At 36.9% G+C, this 24213-nt stretch overlaps 1 protein-coding gene across 3 annotated transcripts in view; it reads right to left on the bottom strand.

Annotated features, from left to right (window-relative positions):
• Window positions 1-23568, bottom strand: part of pip4k2aa (phosphatidylinositol-5-phosphate 4-kinase, type II, alpha a) — a 29173-nt gene extending 5605 nt beyond the window's left edge. The window contains exons 1-7 of one of the 3 annotated variants that reach the window (XM_055037496.1): window positions 22639-23568; window positions 9779-9876; window positions 9525-9621; window positions 8231-8383; window positions 7644-7790; window positions 7514-7552; window positions 2119-2235 (exon numbers count right to left, since the gene is read on the bottom strand). In XM_055037496.1, coding sequence (XP_054893471.1) covers window positions 2119-2235; window positions 7514-7552; window positions 7644-7790; window positions 8231-8383; window positions 9525-9621; window positions 9779-9876; window positions 22639-22779 — 792 coding nt within the window. In that variant the 5' untranslated portion in view covers window positions 22780-23568. The remainder of the gene's footprint in view (window positions 1-2118; window positions 2236-7513; window positions 7553-7643; window positions 7791-8230; window positions 8384-9524; window positions 9622-9778; window positions 9877-22638) is intronic. The other 2 variants (XM_055037497.1, XM_055037498.1) reach the window with 2 other exon arrangements.
• Between the last annotated feature and the right edge of the window lie 645 nt (window positions 23569-24213).

The raw sequence follows: 24213 nt of genomic DNA, 5'->3' as shown, positions 1-24213 counted from the left end.
CATGATGTGGACCAAACTGAAAATACTGACTAAAGGTCTGGTTTCAAAAGTTGTCACTTAGGACTTGTATGCTTTCTGAATATAAAAGCATATAAATTACCACTGAAAAGGATAACTGATTGAAATAGATTTACCATAAGGATTTGTTTTGATGCTAATGACCCAGAATTGGTATAAAATATGCCCTTTAAAGCTGTGTAAAGAGGTGGCTTTGATATGAAAACCAACCGGATCAGACGAATTGTGCAAGGTTCTTCTAAGACGCAAGACAAAATATGGTTGGAAATACCACAACAATTTGATCCAATGAAGTCAGTCTATTTATAGGATTAATTTATACATATCAGCCGACTTGCAAAATACAGGACACTCTGACTAGGATTTATTATCCTTTTATTAAACTGTGCTGCAGTACTGCCCACAGCCTGTTGGGGGAAGCATTGTTATGGTAGGGAAGAATGGGGAGCCAACTTTTGAGTCACTGAGGAAAAATAAGAGCAGGAAATGAGGTAACAGGGCAACGGCTGCAGTTTAGCTACTAGAATGTTTCTACAGCAACAGGAGAAGAGCAGCAACACATGACTTCATAGCAACTAGACTGTGCACCGACAGGACAACATTGACACACATCCATACACATACAGACAGATCCATTTCACAAACAGGGACACTGGGAGCACATATATACATCCAGACATAGACCTCCAAATTACAATAAACATGGGATGAACAACTTGATGGACTGGGACACTTTATGCGTGACATGAAATGACACGTGACAGTGTATCTATGAGGCTGAATCCAGAGAGAACAGAAGTTGGAGAATCCAGCACCTAGGCTGATGGATTTGCTGCAATACTGACTGCAAAAGCAATGCAAAAGTATGACTCTTACGTGTGTGCCACTGATATAAAGAAGAAAGCGGTAAAACAGAGGTGAATATCAAAAAAAGAGAGAAAAGGCTTACAAAGCCTTTCCAGAGCCTTGAAAAATGTCATCCATTGTTCTTTTATGACTTTGGTAACAGCAATAACAATGATCGCTGATTCTAGACTGAACACAGCTTTTTTCATTACGTAAATGGCCATTAAAGTTGTAATGGCAGTAGGCCTTTGAGACAAACTTGTGTTAAAAATATCACTGTACTATTATTTGAGGCTGTGATCTCAAATAAAACAAAAATAACTATAATGCTGCCATATCAATATGCTATTATATTTATGTACTTAGATTCTGATGCAGCTGTAGAGTAGAAAAAGAACATCAAGCTGACATTAGTTGGATAATTAGCGGGGCTATGTGCTCCGGTGGCTAGCTTGCAGGTCGCTGCTTTACAGACACCCCCCCCTCGCTTACCAACTGTGTCTTTAAAACTGAGTCGGTGGGGCTCCTTTAGTTTTCTCACCATGACTGTCAATGTTTTATCATATACATTATATCCCAGCAGCTAAACACTGCTTCACTGGAAGTAAACATAAAATTTATCACCACCCTAAGGCGCCTAGTGCTCAGCATAAGGCAGTGGGGCCTGTAGGGATGGTAAGCACCGTTTCACTTTTTGCTTTATACAGGAAAAGAAAACTCCTGTGCTTTTGCCACTTTTTTCTTATATTAAAATTATTTTATACAGTGAAACTAAAAATGGTTTGATGGTAGAATTGGGTAACTATTTTAAAAAAAAAACTTGGACATACCTGAACAACACTGGTAGATATTAAACACTAAACTGTCTTTTTGGACAGTTCTGTTACTCTGTTAAGAAGAAATTAGCATTCACTGTATGACATCAAAACAAATTAGTTTTGATTGTTAAGCAACATAAAAAATTTTGAAAAATAAAAAACGAACTTCAATTATTTCTGGCGCTCAGGTGTTTCAGATAAATGTCGGTGGAACTGAGTGAAAACAAAAGTGTCTGGCAAAACAGAGGAAAAAAGGTCGACTGTAGATTAATGAAATACGTGCATATTATGGGCCTAAAATAACAGTGACTTGGTGCGGAGAATACAAAAAATTAAAAAATAACCAGTTGCAAAAATAAATAGATATGTCGTATCACAGTGACAAAAAAATTGGTTTAATAGATCATGCCTGATATATGAGCCCTGGTTCTCTTACATCTCTTACGTGTTTCATGGCACAGTAAAAGCGTGTGGCAATCCGCAGTGTTTGCAGCCTTTGCTGAACGTTACCAGATTTTTGCCGCGGGGGCACATCCTCTGGTGGGGGTGGCTGCTAGAGAAGGGGAGGGTGGGGTGAGGGAAGGATGGAAGGGATGGAGGAGAAAGGAGAAGAGAAGAAAGAAAAGAGGAAGGAAGTTGGAAGTAAAGGCAAAGTGTTTCAAATTTAACAAGAGCACAATAGTTTTGTTTTTTCTTGAGGAGGAAGATTGGAAAGGGCATCACGCGGACGATCTCTATGACACTTTCATGAGCTGACTCCAGAAGATCTGTTAGCCTCCTACAGGAAATAGGGTAAGACTTAAGAAAGATAGACATAAAAATTGCTCCTATTAGTTACACACTTTATAGGATTATTTCCCAAAGTCAGAGAAATATTCTTTACAAGTCCTTTCAGCCTGTTTTTATTGGTTCTCTAACCTTTTCCTGCCATAAAGCTTTCACATAGAAAGGAAGCAACCTGGCAGAGCAAAGTCTAAAGAGGAAGGATCTGGACCTAGATAGAGCAGGGAAGCAACTAACTATTTGGTATTCCAAAGATCTGCAGTCAGCTAAATTTCTGAACAAGTGTGGTACTATTTCTAAGAGCTTACGGTTTCTATTTAAAGGGAGACAAACATAAGGCAGCTCACATTCATTTTCTCACAGTAGAGCCAAGTGCCTGCAATGGAGACACCAACTGGTGCTGCAGTTGGGAGAAAAATAATCTTATAGAAAGAGTGTGTGGCCTGACATCTTAAGGAGAGTCAGACAGCTAGCTAGAGATCTAGAGAAGCATCCTTAACATGGAATAGTGGAATAAAAAATCAAAAATATCCTAAGGACAGCATTTATGTGGCTCACCGCAGGCAACTGGCGTGAGCCGACAAACCTGTCAAAGACTAGTGGTGGATTATGACCTAGTTAAGTTGCCAAACAACAAATCCTCCACAAACACTATAAAAACATGTCAGGAAAGTCAGCTGCCATTTTTGCGACAACCAATACCAGAGACGGCAGCGACGGGAACCACAACATTCATTCCATGGGAGAGAAAAGCCCAAACGTCATACTGTGTATGGCTTTAACAGAAGACGTTGACATCGTGCAAAAGAATAGCGCTGATGCTTACACTCATCAAAATGTGTTAGGAAATAACACCACTTCATAAAAGGATGCAGAAAATTATTAGATACCATGCAGCTGCATGCATGAGGGGGAGAGGGCCATGCAGTTTGGAGAGGACCGTACAGTGCTGTGCTTGTTGTTTGTGTGTGTGGTGCGTTTCTCCACATACACACAGCGTACTGTCATAGTGAAGCATGTATCAAATGGTACAATGCAAATGATTCTTGATCTCAGTGGTGAGCTGCTGTGTCTGCGACTTTGATGTTAGTCGGAGTGGATGTCAGTGCAATGCTTTGATAACCACTTGAAAAGTGCAACATCTCTGTATACATGTGGACAGTAAGTGCATATGAAGCTGTGTCACTGTCCTGACACATACTACCTACTCCTTATGCCTAAACTTTTACACTTAAGGAATGTTATTACAGCACACTCCACAATTATTGACACTGCTAAATATTAACCTTGCTTTGAAGCATAATTAACTTTCTTTTGGGTACAGTTTTTCTGCATGGAAGCATTTCTGGGTTAGAAATATTTGTTTAATCCTCCCACGGTCATAAGAGACAGGGTCAACTAAACCCCACAAGCTTTTTACCCTTGTGTGTGGTTGAGCAGGGTTGAACTAATCCATCATGCGCTACTACAAGGTTTCTTGTTTTGTGTGTAGTTTCTGGAACTGATGGTGTGACGGCTCACCCACATCACCTTGAATGTGTCCATGGTTACAATTATAGTAATACAATATAGTGATGAACAGTGAAGAGAGAAAAAAAGGCTCAAATATTCACTGTTGGAGACTTGCTGCAAAAAGTAGCAACTTAGAATCACCAAAGCTACTAAATGACAAGTAACATCATAAATATAAATAAATGGAATTTGCTAAACTGTACAGGAGCAACGGGCTTCGATTTATTGTATTGGAAACAAAAGTAGCTCCTGGTGTTTAGGTATAAAATAAGCAACAAATGTTGTAAAGAACCTCATGCCATCTTAGATAAGTGGAGGATATGTGATGCTGTGATCCTATTTTTCTTTGGAAACATACCATGGACGCTAAAGCAGTTCCAAAAGCTTCTCAAATACTAATCCATTTTGAAAGAATGTATGACATTGGCAAACAAATCTAATTCGTCACTCAATGGGTCTTTAAGCTATGTAACTTAAAAACATATGGCCACATACAAATGGTTCATCTGAAACATCATCAATCTTTTGTAATGATTTAGGTTGAAAATTTGTAGAAAATATGTGTGGTAAACTGAAATGAAGGGAAGGTTAAAAATGACTAAGGACCTGGAGAGATTTTGAAATGATGAATAGTGTCAAATGTGACTTAAACTTGTGAAAAGCTTGATGTTATATATTTAAACAAAAACTATTAATCAGAATATAACATTTTTTCAGAGTGATATTATGATACTGCAATAAGGAAATGAACACGTTGAGACTTTTCATATATTATTTGTTAATAATTGTGGGGAGTGCAGTAAGTATGAATTTAGCATTGTGACATTTGACATTTCTAAGGGTATATTAACCCAAACAATTATGAAAAAGCAAAAACAAAAGATTTCTTAAATTTTTCTCAATTAATATGATACAATCTTCTTACCTGTTTTGACACAAATACATAGTGTCGTTCCTTCATCCCTATTGCTAGACAGTAAACTGTATTTCATAGACAGCTGTGCTGCCGAGAGAAAGAGGTCACACAGTGGGGCTCACGTGTGTGTTAATTCCTCAGCTGCTCTGGCCTTCCACTCATTTGTTTTAACCCGGGTGATGTTTTGTTTTCATTCCTCCAGCTGCAGAGAGCTAAATTTAGTTAGGAGATTCCCTGAAGTCTTCTATGCTTCAGTGCTTGGTGCCCAACAACTCAAGCTCCAGTATATAATAAAAAAAATAAAAAGTGGAAAGCTCACAGCACTCAGGAGGAAACGGTGGCTACCTTACACAACCAACAGGGGAAAAAAGATCCTACTAAGGACAATCATTCCCTCAAAATAGCCCTAAGCCATTGCACCAAATCACTGATGTATGACATGATGTAGCAAAGAGCTCAGTAAAAAACCAAAAAATCAAAAAAAAGACTCTCCTATACCAATTTTTGAAGATTATTTTGTGAAAAATACATCCAATAGTCAAACTCTCTCAGTAGTGTCAAAAACAGAAACGATTTTCCTCATATTTTCAGACAAAGTATAGACGCAACCCAGTCAGGTACACACAATCACTACACGTGACTATACAGAAAGACTACTCAACTGAGACAACATCAGATTGAGAAAAGTTTCTTAATCAACATAAACCCAGACACACAGTTTCACACCCCCCTATCTTTCACACAAACAGCAAGCAGGGAACCTATGTGAGCTGCAGAAGCAAGGTTAGAAGGGATGCATGGGACACAAAAGGCATGCAGCAGCTAGAGCGGGGACGGAGGGATGAGGTGGGTTCTGACTGAAAGGAGATGGACATTTTTCTGCTGTCATTTTCCACCCAAAGGAAGCAAAGGCAAACACTGAAATGGTGCTTGTCCATTTGGGCGATGACAGCGAGCTGTGTGGGTTTTCGACAACACTAGAAAAACGCAGGTTGTTTTCCATCTCATTCTGTTATTTTCCATGTGGCTTTGAACTGACATGTAGCTCCATAAGGGCAACTGCATACTTACTGGTAAAGTTTTGTAATTACTCATTAAGAACTTTTTACAAAACCTTCACTGGTTTTAAACTAAGCTTAAAACAAAACGTAAAGAACACTGATTTGGCCTATGGTCTGTTTGTTGTAGCGAGAATAGGTGGTATTATGGTAATGAATCTTATTTATTGCCCCTTAAAGAGAATCATGTTTGTGAGGAAAATGCATTTGTGGGTTGAGCAGCAGAATCGAGGATATGGGTTGCTCTATTGAAACCCTACAAATCCTCTGCAGTGTGGTGGAAGTTCATAGTTGACATAAAAACAAGACTCATCCTCACTGAAAGCCATTTTAATGCAGAGATGTGATTCTGCAACCGGGGATTTCCAATATCTCTTAATCACTGGGATTAGGTTGGGTGTGCCGAAGTGACTAAAACAACCACTGGATGACTTGCAATAAATGCTGGTTGAGGAATGGGATGCCATCCCACAGCAGTTTGTGACCAAGCTTGTGGACCAGTGTGAGAGGAATAAAATGTTAATGGCCCCATTCTTTAAAAATGGACACTAAGGCTGGATGATATGGTTTACATATAAAATTTACATGTTTTTGTCTTGCTTTCTTTTCTAAAACATTATAAATTATAAAATAAATATTTTCAGAAAGCAGCTTATTTTAATCATCCCTTCTGTGAGCTGTACAGCATAGTGTTATTTCGAGTCTACGGGAATTTTTATTTAATTACAGCAACGTTGACATAATATTAGCAGTTTTACCAGAAGGTTTCAAATTTATAAGAAAAGGTTGTTTTAATGTTTTAATGCAAGGAAAATAATTAATATTTAATTGTTTATTTTTTGTGTTTGAGTTCTTATAATATTACTGCTTCATTCTCCAAATATTATAATTTTATTCTGGTCTTATTTCAACTTTATTATCAAATGATTATTCTTGTAATCCCACGACTTTATTTTTATAACAACATGACTATGTTTATTATAAAAAAAAGAGAACTCATAGCCTGACCCTTATGCTTCCTCTTAGAACCCAAGTTCAAATTCCAAATAAATAGAAGCTGTAAAAAAAAGCGCTTGTCATGCAGGCGATAGGCTTTGGGTGTGCTAGCATCACTCTGAACTATGGAAACCCACAGAGTGTATTGGTGAAAAATAAATCCACATTTTCTAGAAACTGTCTAAAACCAAAGGTTTGATTAATTGATGGAATCGAGTCATCGCCCAGCCCTAATAGAAACCAAACAATAGTCAGTAGCAGAATATTTAAGGTGTGTTTTTTTCGTTTTGGTTTTGCGGTTTTTGGTGACCTTTACAGCAATCAGACAGAAAACTGGCAGATCTGGCCACATTTAAGGGGAAATCAACTAGTTTTCCAGCTGTAAAAGATATCTTGCCAAAAAGCCTTGTTACAGCAAAAATACAAACGAAAGTAATACATTTTTTGGCAAAGCAAATTCATTCTTTCTGAAGCATATTATGAAGATAAAACAGGCTTGTGAAAATAGTACAAACACATTTATCTATGTTTAACAGCTGATTATGGCTCACGGCAGGTGACTGTACCTTCTCCTTATCACTGGCCTCTCTTGCCACTGTGGAACCCTACAGAAAGAAAATGAACAATATATATTTTAATTAGACAATAGAATTTTTTTAAATCTTCATTTGTTTTTAGTATATCTTCCCCTCTTACCTTTAGATCATATTTTTTGTAGACAGAAAGGCGGTGGGAGAAAACATTGCGAGTAACAATCATGTAGGTCTCGTCTCCGTCCACTGTGAGACGGTACATCCCCAGAAACTGAGGCAGTAGGGTGTTGCCATGGCACTCCACAATGAACTACCAAAGGAAAGAGGAGAATACAAATTTATGGTCCTTTAAGATCACAATGGCTCTTTGCAGGGCACACAAGTACACTGGAACAAAAACGAAGAAAAAAACACAGCAGGATCCCTTTAAGAGCATTTTTTTGGTTATCAGCTTTGAGGTGATAAATGGATATGAGGGCCACGGGGCCCTCATGTCTAAAGGCTCTCCGAGGAAAACTGTACTCGGTCCAATTTTATTGAAATAATTCTTATAAAATAAAGCAGTAAAAGATATCAAAAATGAAAAATGCTAAATAAATGTTAAGTGACTACAATTTATTTAGTTATGTCATAAAACAAGAAAAAAAGACAATAGTTATGGAATTTATAGAGACCTCTTAAAAATATGCAAAAAAATTTATATATATATCTATATATAGTTTTTTGTATCGTAAGAAAGTCATTTTTCACCTGATGATATTTCTTTAAAATGTTGTGCATCTCAGCCACATCCTCGCTGCTGATGGTTTTGATGACATAGCGCTTATCGTAAGAGGTATGAAAGCGGGCCCCACTGCGACCCTGAGCCTCGCTGTTCAAGGGAGCGCTGCGAGTCAGAGAGTTCTGCAAAAACAGAACAAAGGTAGCACAGCTCACACAAAAGATAAACTGTGATATAAAGATATACTAGGAGTAATTGCCTCCAACGTGGATTCTACCAGAGATGTGTTTCACCATGGAGAAACACATCACAGTGACATATAGATCTAGTTTTCTGTAAACTAGCGAAAAAGTCACATTTTAGTCTCATCTACTTTGAGCACCTGCTTCACATAAAATCTCAATAAAATGTATTGATGTTTGTGGTGGAAAGAACTCCTCCAAGAAACTGTATACAAATAAAAGATCTAAAATGTATCCTGACATATTCTAACTAAACAAATTGGAGTAAATCACTGAACTTTCCAATCCATAATGTCTGTCATCCACCTTCGACTCCCACACAGCAGTCTGAACTTGCAAGATTCTGACCCCTGTACACATGGAGGCAAACAGCTGCTGCCCAGACTTTAGAGTCCAACGTAACATGATCCAACATCGCCTGGCACAATCCCTCATTCACTAGGAATTCATCACCCATTAAATCCTTTTCTTTACTAGAAACGACTAGAGAACTGCCTCTTCAGAAAGATAGAAAATTATCCTCTAAAATAAATTCTTAAGAGTTGTTTTAGTAGGTCACTGTATACAACCAGCTGGGTTTTTCTCAATACAAGAGGAAAAAAATATCATTACATTTGCACTTTAGGGATTCTTCAAAATATTTATTTGATATTGTTATGAACTGAGAACTAAAAAAAATGACAACAAAACAAAAATAATAAAGAAAATCCATAAGCTCTATGCTTCAACCTTGTTGGGAAGCAATTTAGTAAATTCTACTCTTTATTTAGACTGGAGAGATCCCCATCCACTTCAACAAACTGAATCCTAAAGTAAACATTAAGGGAGGACAGCTGCAGCGCACTGGAACACAATGACCTCCAGATACTGCCAAATCACTGACTGCACTGGGAAATGGGGACTTACTGGGAAAGAGGGGGAAAAAAAATCAAGGAACTGCAAGATTGGATTCTGACAAAAACAGAGAAAAAAAGGACATCAACAGCACTTCAGTGAAGATCTATATTAACTGGCAATCTCTAACTGATTCAGATCCATTTATATAGGGATCAAAAAGAAGAAATGTGAAGTCTGTTTATACCGAGAAATCCTGATCGTCAATACCGAACCTCTCCCTGAGGTTTCGGAACACGAGGGGGCAGTACTCCTTGAATTTGAAATGGCTCGGCATATTCTCCCTGCAAACACAGAAACAAAACAAATCAGGAAAACAAATCAGAAAGCATCAATCTTCAGGTGGTGCAAGTCTGAAATGTGATTCTCTTTAGTCTTGTAACAATTTAAGGGATGAGAAGTAGATCTTACTACATTGTTGTGACATATAAAACACCTTACTTGTTAAAGAGGTGGTTGTCCACTTTAATCTTAGAATAGGCCTTGAAGTCATCTGGCATGAGCATGATAGGAACCTGAACATGGCTCAACTCGTTTATCTGCACAGAGAAACAAAGAAGTTCAACAGATCAGCATATTTATACTACAAGCAACGAAACAATGTGATGGACTGACTTCCTGGTTTGTTGTCATGGAGAGGACAGACTAAAATTTGAACATGAAGGCATCATTTCAAATGTGTATTTGATCAAGAAAAAAACTTTTTGTTATGATCAACACGGACAAATATAGTGATTTGGTATTCTAAAGAAACAATCCTTTTGCCAGAACTAGTGTATCCCTGACAGGAGAGCGTTAAACCTCCAATAACCCACGGCTTGTGACACATTAAAAAGAACCAAGAGTTGGAATTCTGAAAACTATTAAAAAAAAGCATCCTCTTTCAACATATAAAAGCGTTCTATGTCATCACATTTTAGGGGTCAATGGTCATTTTATCAGTAGTTAGTACAAAGGTTGACATCTTAACGTATTCACATGACCAAGTACTCATAAATCCTGATGATTCTAGAAAGATGACGATCTGAGAGTGACCTGGTATTGGTCAGGCTGTACTCATTTTCAAAAGAAACATGCTTTCTTACTTTATCAATGACCCACTGATCAAAAAAGACAGGCATCATCCTGGCCTAAGCCCTGCACAACACTAAGCAGGTATGGAAAATTAATAAATGGTTACGGCCAAAAAATACCTTGGTCAGTTATAGTGCTCTTGATAGTAGAGCAATCTTAAAGCCAAATACTCAAATCATTGGGCCAGTGTATATTCTTTCTTTTATATTTTAATCAAAGCACAAAGACTTGAAGTTATTATTAGGACTTAGATAAGCGGAGAGAGTTCAGGCCTGGACCAATCCCCTAGTCTAAGCTCTTGGTATTATGAGAAGTCTACAAATGGTGCCAAAACTGTTGAAGTTTAGAGGTGTTTTAAATAGACAGATTAAAACAGGTTGGAGACATCAGCGTAACAAAAAACTCCTTCAGAGTCTCATTAACATTTAAATAAAGTATGAGTTAGCCAAGTGGGTAAGAGGCATGATGTGCTGTACAACTAAAAAATAAATCAGATTAATTTTTTTTTAGCCTGTGTCACACTACGTTAGGCTGGGCGATGTGGCTGAAAAACATCACAGTATAAGCGTTTCATATCAGTCAATAAAAATAACTACTGATAAATTTTTTTGTTTTCAAACTCTGAAATATTGCCAAACTGGTGATGTAAAGAAAAAAACAGCAGGCTGATTTTTCAATATGTGATGACATTACAATTAGCATTAGGAGCTGTGCAAAACTTTTTACAACTCAGAAATTTGAAAATTGTGCAATTTTGGAAATTACTTTTGAAGTGTTGGTCTAAATTATAGCTTGGAAATTAACTCCAGTTGCATTTCGATTTTGATTTTTGACCCAAACATTCACGACGAGAACATCATTTTTAAAAAATAGTGATCGTTAAAATGACTTTTGTTACATTACGCATTGCAAGCACACACCTATCCTGTTCTTTAAATAAATATTTCCAAATTCAACTATTCAATATTCGCCTAAATAATACTGTTGAGGATTTTTTTTCATAGTTTCCCCAATCAAAAATTCAAACTTTAAAAATGACATTGATTTTATTAAAGTAGACACAGACCATCACACTGAGTTAGACTTTACATTCCATGACTGCATATTTACAATAATGAGTCAACAGAATGAAACGCAAGGGGACACTTGACATCCTGGCACACTAATAAAGCCAAAGGGCTTCAAACACTTACGGCCCCTTTCAGGTATTTCCACTTCTAGCTGGCTCTGCTCCACATTGCTGCATTACGTAGACCTGACATTTGTTATGACAGCAGGCACAGCTTGATAAACATATGATGTGTGTGTGCTTGTCTCTGTGCATGTTTCTTTGTGGTGGCCTCCAGGCAAGAATGCTGGCAGGTTGCTGTATTTGCTCTCTATTAATAACCTCACATTTCAGCAAGCATTTTTTTTTAAATATTGGTGATCTGAAAATGCTCCAACATTCAGGCCTTTACGAGTTTTACAGAACTCGACACTGTTCATCATTAAAACTTCAGAGCATTTCGTTTTATGCGTTCAATGCCAAACTCATTTTAACAAATTTACATTGCAGATTTATTTAGTTTTAACAAATCATCCATTCTTTCATTCACATCCAGATTTTAGTTCTTTAAGAGACGCCACTGGTTGTCTTGTTGTCATTTATGATCACGCTAATTTTTCTCCTCTGCTCTTTTTCAAGGACAGTTAAAAGAAAAAGCATAATTTTTTTATTTGATTCAGTGATCACACCACTCTAGACTGAATGTAATCATAACTGTGGAAAAAAACAACAACTCCTCTTTCCTGGCCGAGCATTAAAATGCACAGTGCCATACTGACACAAAAGCTTCAGCATGATTGTTCACATCTGCCATTATAGTCCATCCTGAGTAACCGGATCTGAGTCACTTGCTCTACATGCTTGTGACATGTTGAATTTATTGGCTGGGTGAGAACCAGTACAAGTTGTTAAATCAGCTGCAGAACAAAAAAAAACAAAAAAAAAAGAACATCACACTGGAAATAAAACAATTCACGTTGACTAATTTTCCTTTGATCAGCTCAAATTTGTGATTTGCAATTCAAACAGTTTTTTCACCTCCCTCTAAACCAGAAAACATAAGGTCTCCCACCATTCTCAGTCTACAAAAGAGATGAGCTGACAGAAGACAGTCCTTCCAGAAGTTGTCATGGAGTGATCACAACTATTAATGCTATTAACTCATCATTCGAACATTTTGAGCAGGCTTGAAATTTTCACCAGTCATAGCAACTTCTCTGCAAATATGACCAATCACCTTAAAGTTTTCTGTTTTTCCTTCTTTTCTGACAAATCATTGCATTCAGCTGAATTTTGACCAATCCTCTAAGCCCCCTTCTGAATTAACTTCCTGTTTAGGACATCTTTTAAAAGCTTAAAAGCTGAACCTGCAAGATAAAACAATGATAACATTTGGCCTTGTTTTTTGTTTTTTTGCAAAAATCATTTTGAGATTTTTTTTTCATAATTTGCTTATATAGTGTACACAGTTCATATTGACTTGAATGACCAATTCCTTGTCATTTTGAAAACTTCTCAGGATATGATTTTCTTTGTATTAAAGGTGCCATTTCGATAAGTACTACATTAAAAACTCATTTTTTCAGAAAGTTATCTGCAGTAATTATAACTTTTTTGTAAGGCAATGTTATGGCAAAAATAAAGCTTAAAAAACAGCAACATTCTCGAGGAACTGAATGCTATGCAACAAAATTATTACAAATAAAATTATTTTATTTTATCACTGCACTCGGCTGTGATTTTAAATAAATAAAATAAAATAAAAATACATTTGACTAAGGTTAACAACATATAGGACCTCCTTCACTTATAAAGCATCCAACCATAAGATAAAAGAAACAGAGCAAAAGAAAGTGGCTAAAAAGAAGAAAGTAAAATTGAACAATAGACAGCAAGGAACAAAAGATATGGAAATGAAGACACTTGAGTGTCAGAGTCAGCAGATGCCATATCCGAGTATGTTTCAGCACCCTCGTGTGACAGGCACTGACGTCACACTGGGGGTTATAAAACAGATGCACCCTTGGTACTCAGTAAGGAGATGTCACCTAATCAACAAGGCTCAGTTTTACACAAGAGCAAAGACAACGCTTAACAACATATACAGCCCGAAGTACAAAAACCTTGATATAAACAGGAGAAGATGTAAAACTACAATGAAAATATTTATTTGATGAAAGAAATGACACGATTCTCAGCACTTAAAAAAAAGCCTCACATCTGCTGCACTATTTTTGTACCATTAACGATTTTAGTAACAAACGTCCCCATTTCTTCCTTTGAATTTTTCTACTTCAAAAACATAAAAGGGTTGCTTCAGTGAGAGTCTTTATTGAAATGATAATTTAGGTTACCATGCTTCTGCCTCACAGTAAGAGCTTGTTTTGGATAATAAGCCATTTTTCAAAATGTAGCTGCTAAACACTGTTTAATGCTCCTCTCTAAAAGATGTGGTTCCATCTGTAAATAACAGTAACAGCAAATAATGTCTACTAGTCGTTCTTATTTTGAGGAGAGTAGCTTTCACGTTATGCTTTAACACACGCCTGCTTGTCTTTGCTCATCCTCCTGCAGTTATCAAACTTGCAGACAAATTTCGCACCACCACTTCCTTCTTGTCTCCATGGCAATGAAGACTGGTTTTCCGGCCCTGGGTGAAGCAACTCTGCTATGTTGCTCCATTGGACAGGAAGTTGGTGAGAAAGAGCATGCTCAGTCAGCACATGGCATAACCTTGTTTTTCTGAATGTTGACTTGACTAATTTTCAGCAGATGGCACCTTGCAGAAAACTGTGAGGACAGAGATAACGTTCCTTGACACAACAAACAAAAAACAGGGTTGGAGGGAAACATTTGAAAAAGAAGAGGAAATCTATGGCTAGATTAGCTTTATTCTAATCTAGAATAATTCATCTGATTCAACATCTCTTAGTAGAATTTTCCACTGGTAAAATGTGCACGCCCAGTTCCTCCTAAACTAAATCTACATTTCATGAAGAAGTCAAGAAGTAGTAGCACAATTTTGTCATGTTTTCACACTGCAGATACTCTCTGCAGTGTGACATTGTTAAAATTGGTTTTGACACATACAGTTCCTAAGTGTTGCAGATCTTTTTCAAGGAGCTTGCATGTGAGAACAAGCAGTGTTTGAAGCATTCACTCTGGGGAGAATTTGCATAGTTGTTCTCTCAAGAAGATATTGGAAGAAAAATCAGTGCATTACTTTTTTTTTTTTTTTTTTTTTACAAAACTTCCACAAAATGGCCACAAAAGGCAAGTCTTGCTTACAGCCACCTCAAGTGGTTTAGCCAGCCACATCTTACATGAATTAATCAGTACGGCAGCACCAGAGACAGAAGCACAGGAGATCTGAACGGAGCGCTGCAGACTTTGTCCACTTTACACCTACTTGCTAACTCTGTTACATCATTGACGTACTTGTAAACACTCACAATGCTGGTTTAACACGCATAAGGTTCAGTTTGAGAGGGTTATGTAATATGTGAACACAACAACTACTCTTTCAGGAGATTTCACTTTAAATAAGCCAAAGTATAGGAAAAAAGTTTTTTGATATACTGCAAGATGTTTTACCAAGTTGCAGAAAAAATAGAAATATTTTTTTCTTCTTTCTGGAAATCAAGACTACCAATATCTCACCAAGCTACCATCTTTTTAACAAAAATGAAAAAATCAGCTTTAGAAAGTGGCTAACCTTGAGTCCTCTCCCCATGGCATGATTCGCCACTCTAAAACGTTTTGTTGTCAGACAAATTCCAATTTGGGGTTGAACAAAAAACAAAACATCTGATCTGAAATCTGAACGTTTGATACTGTTACTGAGAAAAGAAGACTAAAAGTTTCCCATTTTCACAATCCAAGTTGTTTAGGTTGAGGCACAGAGTTGTGAAGAGTCTTTAAAAGGCAAATGTTTTCAACAACATCTCATGACATGTCTGCAATTCACTTAAGACTGGATAAAAGCAAGATTTTAAATAGATAACAGTAAGCTTCATTAAAGCTGTGCCATTTCATCCTTTTGGGACACTTACCATTCATGATGAGATTGGAAATACTCTGGAAACCACTAAAGATCAACAATTTGTTGGCAGTACATACTGGCACTCTTGTTTTTCTAACACTAACTGTACTGACAACTAATATAAGATGCTGAAAACAGTCTAAAATGCCAACCTTTTCATTTTGCCTAAACTTTAAAATGCTGATAAAACACTGTTTTACAGAATTGACTTCATCAAGGGCTGGTTTAAAACTAGCCATATGTAGTTCTCACCAGACTCATAAACTAAGCAATTGACAAACATATGATGTACAGAAGCCTCCAAGCTTTTTTCACCAACCAGTGTGGATATCTTTAGCTGCACCTGATAAATGTACTTCAATGGCTTATAAATGACTTTAAATGTACAACGTGCAAAGATGGATCTATACAAAACTTATAGGCATTTTGAGAAAGAATAGGGCCTGTGAACGATAATATTTTGTTATTCTATTTCTTTTTTCTTTAACTCAAAAACACTTAAAATCAAACTGCATCATATTCTTGTCTTTTCAGATTGCATGTTAATAACTTTATCATCCCAACTCCACAGATGTAAAACAGTCGCTCTACTGTGTTGAAATTCCATAATGCCAAGTTCACAAAGCCAGATTTTTATGTGGAACGTTGTCCTGATTTTTCCCCTTCCAAAAATCTTCAGAACACCCCAATTATCGGGATAATGTTAAGCAGGAACGGCTGGTATAAGTGGGCTAGTAGGGCTAAGCCCTCCCTGACATTTACAATAAAGTTGTTAAAAATAAACAACTTCAAAATGACAACCTAAAGTAAATACATTTTATGAATAATGTATCACATTTCGTTAAATTTTCAACAAACCTAGTGTCAAACGGCCTGCGGAAAAGTAAGAGTGAGTTTCTCTTTGAATAAGGTAGGCCTCATTTAAAAACATATTGTATCTTGTTTAATTTTTTGTTTTGTTGTTTCCTCTATTAAATATAATTCAGAAACTATTGCCATTGCTTCTTCCAATCCATCATGTCCGCTTATTCTGAACTCACGTTTTATCTCGAGAGTTTTGACCAGATTTCCTGTCTGACATCTGAATGTTGATGAGTGAAAATAAGTTTTATGTGTGTGTGGTGTGGGGTTTCTGTTGGCTTGACACGACAGCCAACAGAAACGACCAGACCTGTTACAGATAAGATTAACAGGTAAGATTTTTTTTACTATATCGTGTGGTCTTTCAAGTTTTGAAAATTGGTCGATAAGTTTACCACTGTGTGAACCACAGCAAGTTGGCATTAAGTCAACTTTATCAAAGCAAAAATTTATCCATGCTTTTACAACTAAGAAAATTTTCTCCCAGCATAGATACAGTCAGATGCTCAAGTGAAGAAGGGGTAGAAATCTTAGACGATCTTTTATGATGAAAGAAATGTGGCATTCACACCAGAGGAAAAAAAATAACTACCTTAGTATTATGAGCTTTGAAAGGCATGCACCTTGGGTATTTAACTCTTCTGACCAAAACTGATTATATAATATACTACTTGACTCAAAGAATCTTGTTTCCCCTCACTTTCTGCTGGATTCAAAGAAACTGGATTCAATGCCATGTTCGGATATATCCCATTGTATGTGCTAAAGCCCTGGAATAAATGGAACGGCCCTCAATTCTCATTGTCACATTAGACCTCTAAAAAAAAAAAAAGCTTGATAACAAGAAAAGCTTGACCTAAGAGAAAATGAAAATACTGCCCATGGCAACAAAAAAAACAATGTTTTGAGTAAATAGACACAATTTAACACATGCCTCCAACAATCCATGCAGCTATACAGATTAGTGGATCATAGCACACAATGGTAAAATATTGTTCTCTTATTTAAAACTAAAAGGAAGTTTAGTCAGCAGGAACAAAAGCCCTTTTAAATTAATGTTTTGCTGTGGGACTGGAACAACATCAGAAGATGCCTTTTCAGTCTCTCCCTCAGGGTATCAGGAAGTGAAGTGTCACATTTTTTTCTTTACCCGGAATGAGTAGACATATTAATGGTGAGTCACACCAGAAGATATTTGTAGAACCTCCATGCAATACACAGAACAACTCAGTTACCTCAATTAAAAGAGACACAGGAAAGATAATATAACACCTCTCCTCTCTGTACCTTAAGTGTTTCATCAAGACAAGATAAGGTGATATAAAGTCTGTTGATCTGCTAGGAAATCATTCAGCTAAAGAAAATTTGAAAAGGTTTTATTATAAATATGGTAAATTATTTTTTTATGTTGGTGGATTCATCCAAAGATTATAGAAAAACTACTGTGAATTATGTATGAGATATGTATGAGATATTGACAAACAATGTCAACAATTTTGACATTGTTTGCAACATGTCAAAATGTGAAAACAACTTCAATAATCTTACTTTTTCTGCAAATGCAACAATTGCACCAGTTTTTAAGAACAACTTTACTGGCCTAAATGCAGTCTGCAGGGTTTCTCGTACTTAAATGCATTAGGCAAGTGACCAATCATGCCAAACTCTGGCTTCAGGAGTTGATATGTTGGCTAGTTGGAATTGTGGGAAGGGGTAGCATTCATGGAACCTGTACATCAGTGCATGTTTTTGCATGCTGCTGCAATCTGGTTGCATTCTCAAGCCTCACCCTGAAATTGTTCCATTGCACTGTCCTGTTATTTACAGACTGAGGTTACTTTTGAAATCACTTTAGTGTAGTAAGTAACCCCATAATAATGCCTTCATTAGCTTTCACACCCTATCTCAGTGACTCAATCTGGTGATCTGATTCAGAACGCCAGTTCTTGAAGAAAGCAAATAGTAATTTCTAAAGCGAAACAGCAGAAGATGTAGCCTTAAGGCACAAGAAAAGGCGCTGGCCGGTTCCCTGCTCCCTAAAATGCAATCCAAGAGAACAGTTTGAACATGCACACCCTCCTAATGTGTTCCTCTTCTGCACAAGTTCTTAAAAGCACAACGCAGTGACAATTATGAACTTTAAATGAGCCTTCATTGGAACAACTTTGTGTTGTTCCAATGAACACAGTTTACAAATACACCAGTTTTGTAAACTGGTGTATTTTTTTATTCTTTACTGGTGTATTTTTAAAGTTCGCAAATTATACAAACTACACATTTAAAGAGTTTTAATAGGGAAAATGTAGGTACCAGTTTTTATTCATTTGCAGGTTTGTCATATTTGGTGTCATAAGCTCAATATGCAGAGCTCTGCAGAACGCAAACTAATACTGAGCAGCAAAGCTGTATGGAGTAAAACCTGCTTTGAACCTTACTTTGCCCCCAGGCTTAACACCACAGCCAGGTGGACAGTAATCCAACCAGACTACAGCTTAGATAAAGAACTACACCTTTGAATCTTTGGAGCTCTTGGCTTTACATACATGAGGCTATTTTGAGGATGTGTAATCCAAACCTAAGTGTAACCCTAACACTGCACCAATAAGCACCTGCTGCTAAGTGAGCATTTGTGGGGCTAAAAAAAAAAAAAGCCAAATCAAACTTTTGCCAATTTCTACAAACGAGAAATGCTTAAAAGAATATGCCTCTGTTAAGATTGCTCTTAAATATTTACTGTAATGTTATTTTATAATAATATCTTCCATGTTTTGTGTTCTGTATCAGCAGCATTAATAAGTAAAACTCTCATCATGCTATCTTCTAAAATCCATGGCATGGCTAATAAAAAATTCAACAGTGTTCTTTGAAATATCTCCTGTTTGATATTTCAATCCTGTGAGCTCAATTTCGTTTAACTTTACAACTATTTTAGAAATAATTTTATCTGTCACCTATAATATCATATGCAACAATTGTTTTTAGCTAAAAACATTTTATATTTGTTTTTTTTCTGCAGAGAATGTGAATAGTATTTTCCAAAAAAAAAAACAAAAAGCAATTTCTATCTTTTTTCTCCATGGATGAATTGGTTCAGTTTGCCACCCTTCTGAAGCCATAATTAATGTAAACAGATAACATCAATAAACAGTCTCTTTTTACACATACTGCACAGCTCTCACTGGTAAACTAAAAATCCAAAAAAAAGGAAACAATAATCTTAAAATAAACAATTTGATTAGAAGACACCAAGACCATAAAAAACACCCACAGCTTGTATTAACCAAAAAATTGTATCGCTTCATTTACTCATTTTATTTGGTGTCATAGTTCCCGCTTTTCTCCAAGGTACAGGAATCTGGCATCAGAATTCATTGCTATGGTTCCTGCTTATGAAATTTATCTCCTCTTTTGGACACTTTTTAAAGAAAAAACTACTGTGTCACAAGTGAGTATTTTGTTGGAATGATTCATTACTTTGCGATTGCAATTGCTACTACATCTGGGTCAATCTTCATATGTACTGCATTGCTTTAGCTTTGCTGTTAGAGGAATGTAAAAGCACCATGCAGAAAACACACAAGGTATAGTTCACAAAGTTTGATGTGAATGCGTTCGAACACCAAATTATTATCACAATTACGACTGTCACAATAACAAATTTTGCGGTCCGATAAATTGTCCCAGAAGTTATTGCATTAATTGATAATATTGTTATTTTGAGAGCATTTTTCAGTAATATACTAGTAATGGCAAAATAATACAAGAACACATTCTCAAAGATCAATAAACTTTAGAGTCTTATGAACGTATAACACTGGACCTGAAAGACATTTTAAATATCTAAAGTAAGTAAACTAAAACAACAAAACTTTTCATTCAAAAGAAAAAAAAGGGCTAGTTAAGACCAATGCACCAGACTGAATGCTTTTGTCATCCACTGTTTGGTAGAAAGGCAGAGAGAAAAAAAGACAAAAACAATAAATTATACAAGTGAAAATTATTGAGCTTGCTTTAATTTATCAAGCAATCAGTTGGAGAATTAACAGAAGCAAAACAGCATACCTATGCTCCATTTAATTCAGTTGTTAGGACTTTCGGGTTTCATATTGTGAAAGCACGAGTTGCCACAAAAAGGGATTTAGTTCAGTTTCTAAACCTTCTGCAATCAGATTGACTTGATAGCCATGTTAATATCCTAAACAGTATTTGATTCTATGTGGTTAATAATGGTGATGCAGTTCACTGCACTGGGCTAATCTAAGGGAAACCACAAGCACTCAGTAAAAAAAGAAAGTCATTTGTTGTTTGTTGTTTCCGCTCTAAACTGAACTTTCTATTGCCCATTTCAGGGTCTGTGAAAATTTCAGAGTAGAGCCTCAGGCAGGACATTTTTGAAACAATGTACTCACGTGCTGCAGATTAGTACCTATTTAGTAGTAGGTATTATAGTGACCTCTGCATGTTTTATACTGCACTTATGAATTTTATACATTCAGCAAATTACAGCTACTGTTGTCGTTCTGGGTACAGCTTCTGAAAGCCTGACAGGAATTACTCTATTTCAGCAACTTCCCTGTTTGAACTGTTATTAAACGTAGTTTGAAGTCACAAATATTTTTTCTGTAAGTTTTGCTACAATGATCTATTTAGTAATTTGAAAAAAAAAAAAAAAAAAAAAACATGGGAAAAAACCCCCATGATTTTACTTATTTATTTTTCAAAATTCAAAATATTTTCCACCATGAGGTTTGGACAGTACTAATATACATTTTATTACAGCTGTTCCCAATTTATGATCCCTCTTGAAAAAAGCTTCCTGGATAGTAGTTTTAAGTAGATAATTAATATAGACATTAATATTCAAGGATTGATACCTTCCATTACATGAATCCTTTTAAATTTAATTGAAAACCCACTTAAATACAGTGGCTTAACACACATTAAGAAGTATCTTTCTTTTGCTTTCCTTCCCTCATCTCTGTGCCACATTCTGCTGAGATTCAAATGCAATCCAATAATTGCGCTGGGATGTCAAGTCGAGCAGCCAACAAAATAGAGACCCGTTGAGGAAAGCTGTCCTGTGGTAACAGATTTAAATCCTAAACGATTCACCTCCCTTTTGTCACCTGATACTTGGTCTTGAAGTATCTGCTCCAAGATCAACACAACTACTTTGGTCACAATGTTGTCAGATGTGTGTGAAATCAGCGCACTGCATTGCATGTGTTTTTCACTGTAAATGCAATGACATTTCTTGTTGTAAAATAATAATTTATGTCAGTACTGTCCAATGTGTTTTTTTTCAAACACTGCTTAATTGCAGTACTCCTATTTTGTGCCCAATGGAAGCAACCAAAGAGAGTTTTCCAGCACAACACTGGTGGCTAATGGCTCCAAGCTTGGTGTATAATTTGAAGCATCCCTTTCGCTGAGGTAAAGGTCTATTTCACATCTTCTAAAAGAATCTGAACTGTAATTAATCATCTCTAGTTCAAAATCTAAAATACTTTAACAAGTTTATTCCACATTAAGCAACAGCTTGAGATTTATCAACTTATTCTATTTCTATGTTCTATGTTTCTCCATCTACATCTCTCTAACTGAAAGAGAATATTTAAAATGGTTAATTTCTTGTCCTGTTTTTCACATGTCATAACAAAAGTCAGTCACGTTATGGGTTTTGTTAGCAAAATGGATAGTGTTTCAGCAAGGGGAAGGAGTTTTTAGGAGTGGGTCAACCAGGGAACCAGTTGTGAAAGAACCGCCTCTGGTTATCAAAAACAATTTCAGTAAGCTTTGAATTAGATGCATAATTTCTGCATGTTAAAAAAAGGAGTAGAAGAACTTTTGAGATTTCATGCCTTATTTGGTCTATCATCCTTGTATTAACACAATGGTGCCAGATATACATGTATGTTTTCTGTTCTGTTACATTCAATATTTAGCAAAAGCAGAAAGGAAATCAGAGATAGGCTTGTCCTATATATGTACAACAGGAAGTCAAAGAGGAGTTAACAACCCAAGCAAGCAAGCACATTCACTTCAAACTATAAATCAGCACATGAATAATTCCTACATTGCTAAAGTTTAAATTCTGCTGATTTGCCATACAGTGACACTGACAGGAGATCTAACCACTGGAGTTATGTCATCACGTGTAACAACACAAAGCCTCGTGGTTTTGACAGCAAATGTGGCTTGAAGTGGAACACCAAAGAGTCGAGGGGGGAAAAACAAGCGTGGATCATCATCAAGGCATTAGACGATCTGACTTACCGAGTGATTGATTCCCCACATGAGTACGCTGAGCAGAGGGTCGCTGGCACGGAAGAGCTTCACTTTCTGAGCGACGAAGTGTTTCTTCTTCGTCTTCGTTTTGCTCGCAATAGATGCGGCGATGCTGGCCGCCGAAGCCATGTTTCAAGCAAACTGGGTGGTTGCTGCAGTCCGTCGGATGGATGATGTGTAGAGAGCGTCTCCGCTTGAAGCTGGCACTGTGGCCTCACGATGTAGTAGTGTTAACACTATTCATTTAGCCACCTAACAAACCGAATAGGCCGAATATTTTTTTAATGCCAGGAACAGTTTGGGTTCTGTTTTAAGAAAGGATGAGACGAAGCTAACAATGCTGCTCTCCTGCACCTAAAGCCGTCCTCCGCCTCCCGCAGCCCACATCAACACTCTTCCTTCCTCGACTCGGCTGGAGCCCTCACTGAGCTGGCGTTAGCATAGCTAGCTACACGGGATAGCAAACTCTAAGTGTTAATATCGTAAAATAATAAATATAAACACTGACAACTGAAGAAAGGGTAAATTCCCCTGGGAAATGGCGAACAAGCGAGGTTTTATCTGCAAAAGGGAAGATTAATATGACAAATGAATTACGCTGAACGACTAACCAGGCAAACAGCGATAGTCCTTCCGACCTTCGATGGCCATATGACGGTAGAAAGCAGAAGCAGGCTCCGCCGCTCACTGCTGCTTCGCTACCGTTAGCTCGCAAGCTAACCAGCGCTACAACTCGCCAGCTTTCAAGGTCCTCCTACGCGTTTGTAATCAGTCAGTAGAGATGACAGGGGCGTATCCTGTCATATCCATGCGCTGTTCGAAACAAAACACCGACCCGCAGATAATACGACGTTAATGTCCACCGGAGGTCAGCTCCTACTCCGCAGCACTGATGTTCATGTGTGCTGCTGTCAAATGACAGCTCGACGGATGGGAGGTGACAGTCCGAGCGGTGCAATGTCTGCTGCTGCGCTGATTCGCCGCACCTCCCGCATATATATATATATATAATATATATATATATATATATATATATATATATATATATATATATATATATATATATATATATATATATATATATAGTCCTAAATTAAAATTAATTTTTAACCACACACCGTACATTCAACATTTAGTGCTTTCTTTTCTATACATTTTCAAGCATTTGTTTAAATAGTGATGCATCAGCAGAATCCCACCGGACATTCCCAGTTAGAATGAGATAAATCTCAGGCTCTTTTCAGGAAGCAGCGCGATAATGTCCTTCACTACCAGAGAGGTAATGTCTGTAGAGGTCATTTCGTTTTCTGGTGCATACTACGCTGTTTCCACTGGCACATTGCTGTGTCAGTACCTCTGTAAAAGCTGGAGGCCTCAATGTGCTGATGCTGTTTAGACCTCATTTGTTTTATGAGTCACTCTTCATAGCAGCACATTTAAAACCTGCCTCCCCTGTTGCCAACGCAGGTCAAGTCACCCTTCCCCACATTTTTTTTTAACAAATCACACAGACAAATTATTTCTCAACTTTTGCCTCTACATGCATGCATACTTTTGTCAGTA

The sequence above is a fragment of the Poeciliopsis prolifica genome, unplaced genomic scaffold (genome assembly GCF_027474105.1).
Source record: "Poeciliopsis prolifica strain line A6 unplaced genomic scaffold, Auburn_PproV2 SCAFFOLD012, whole genome shotgun sequence".
Taxonomy (NCBI): Eukaryota; Metazoa; Chordata; class Actinopteri; order Cyprinodontiformes; family Poeciliidae; genus Poeciliopsis; species Poeciliopsis prolifica.
Note: the sequence above shows the minus strand (reverse complement) of the source record. Positions and strands in the feature narration are given on the sequence as shown.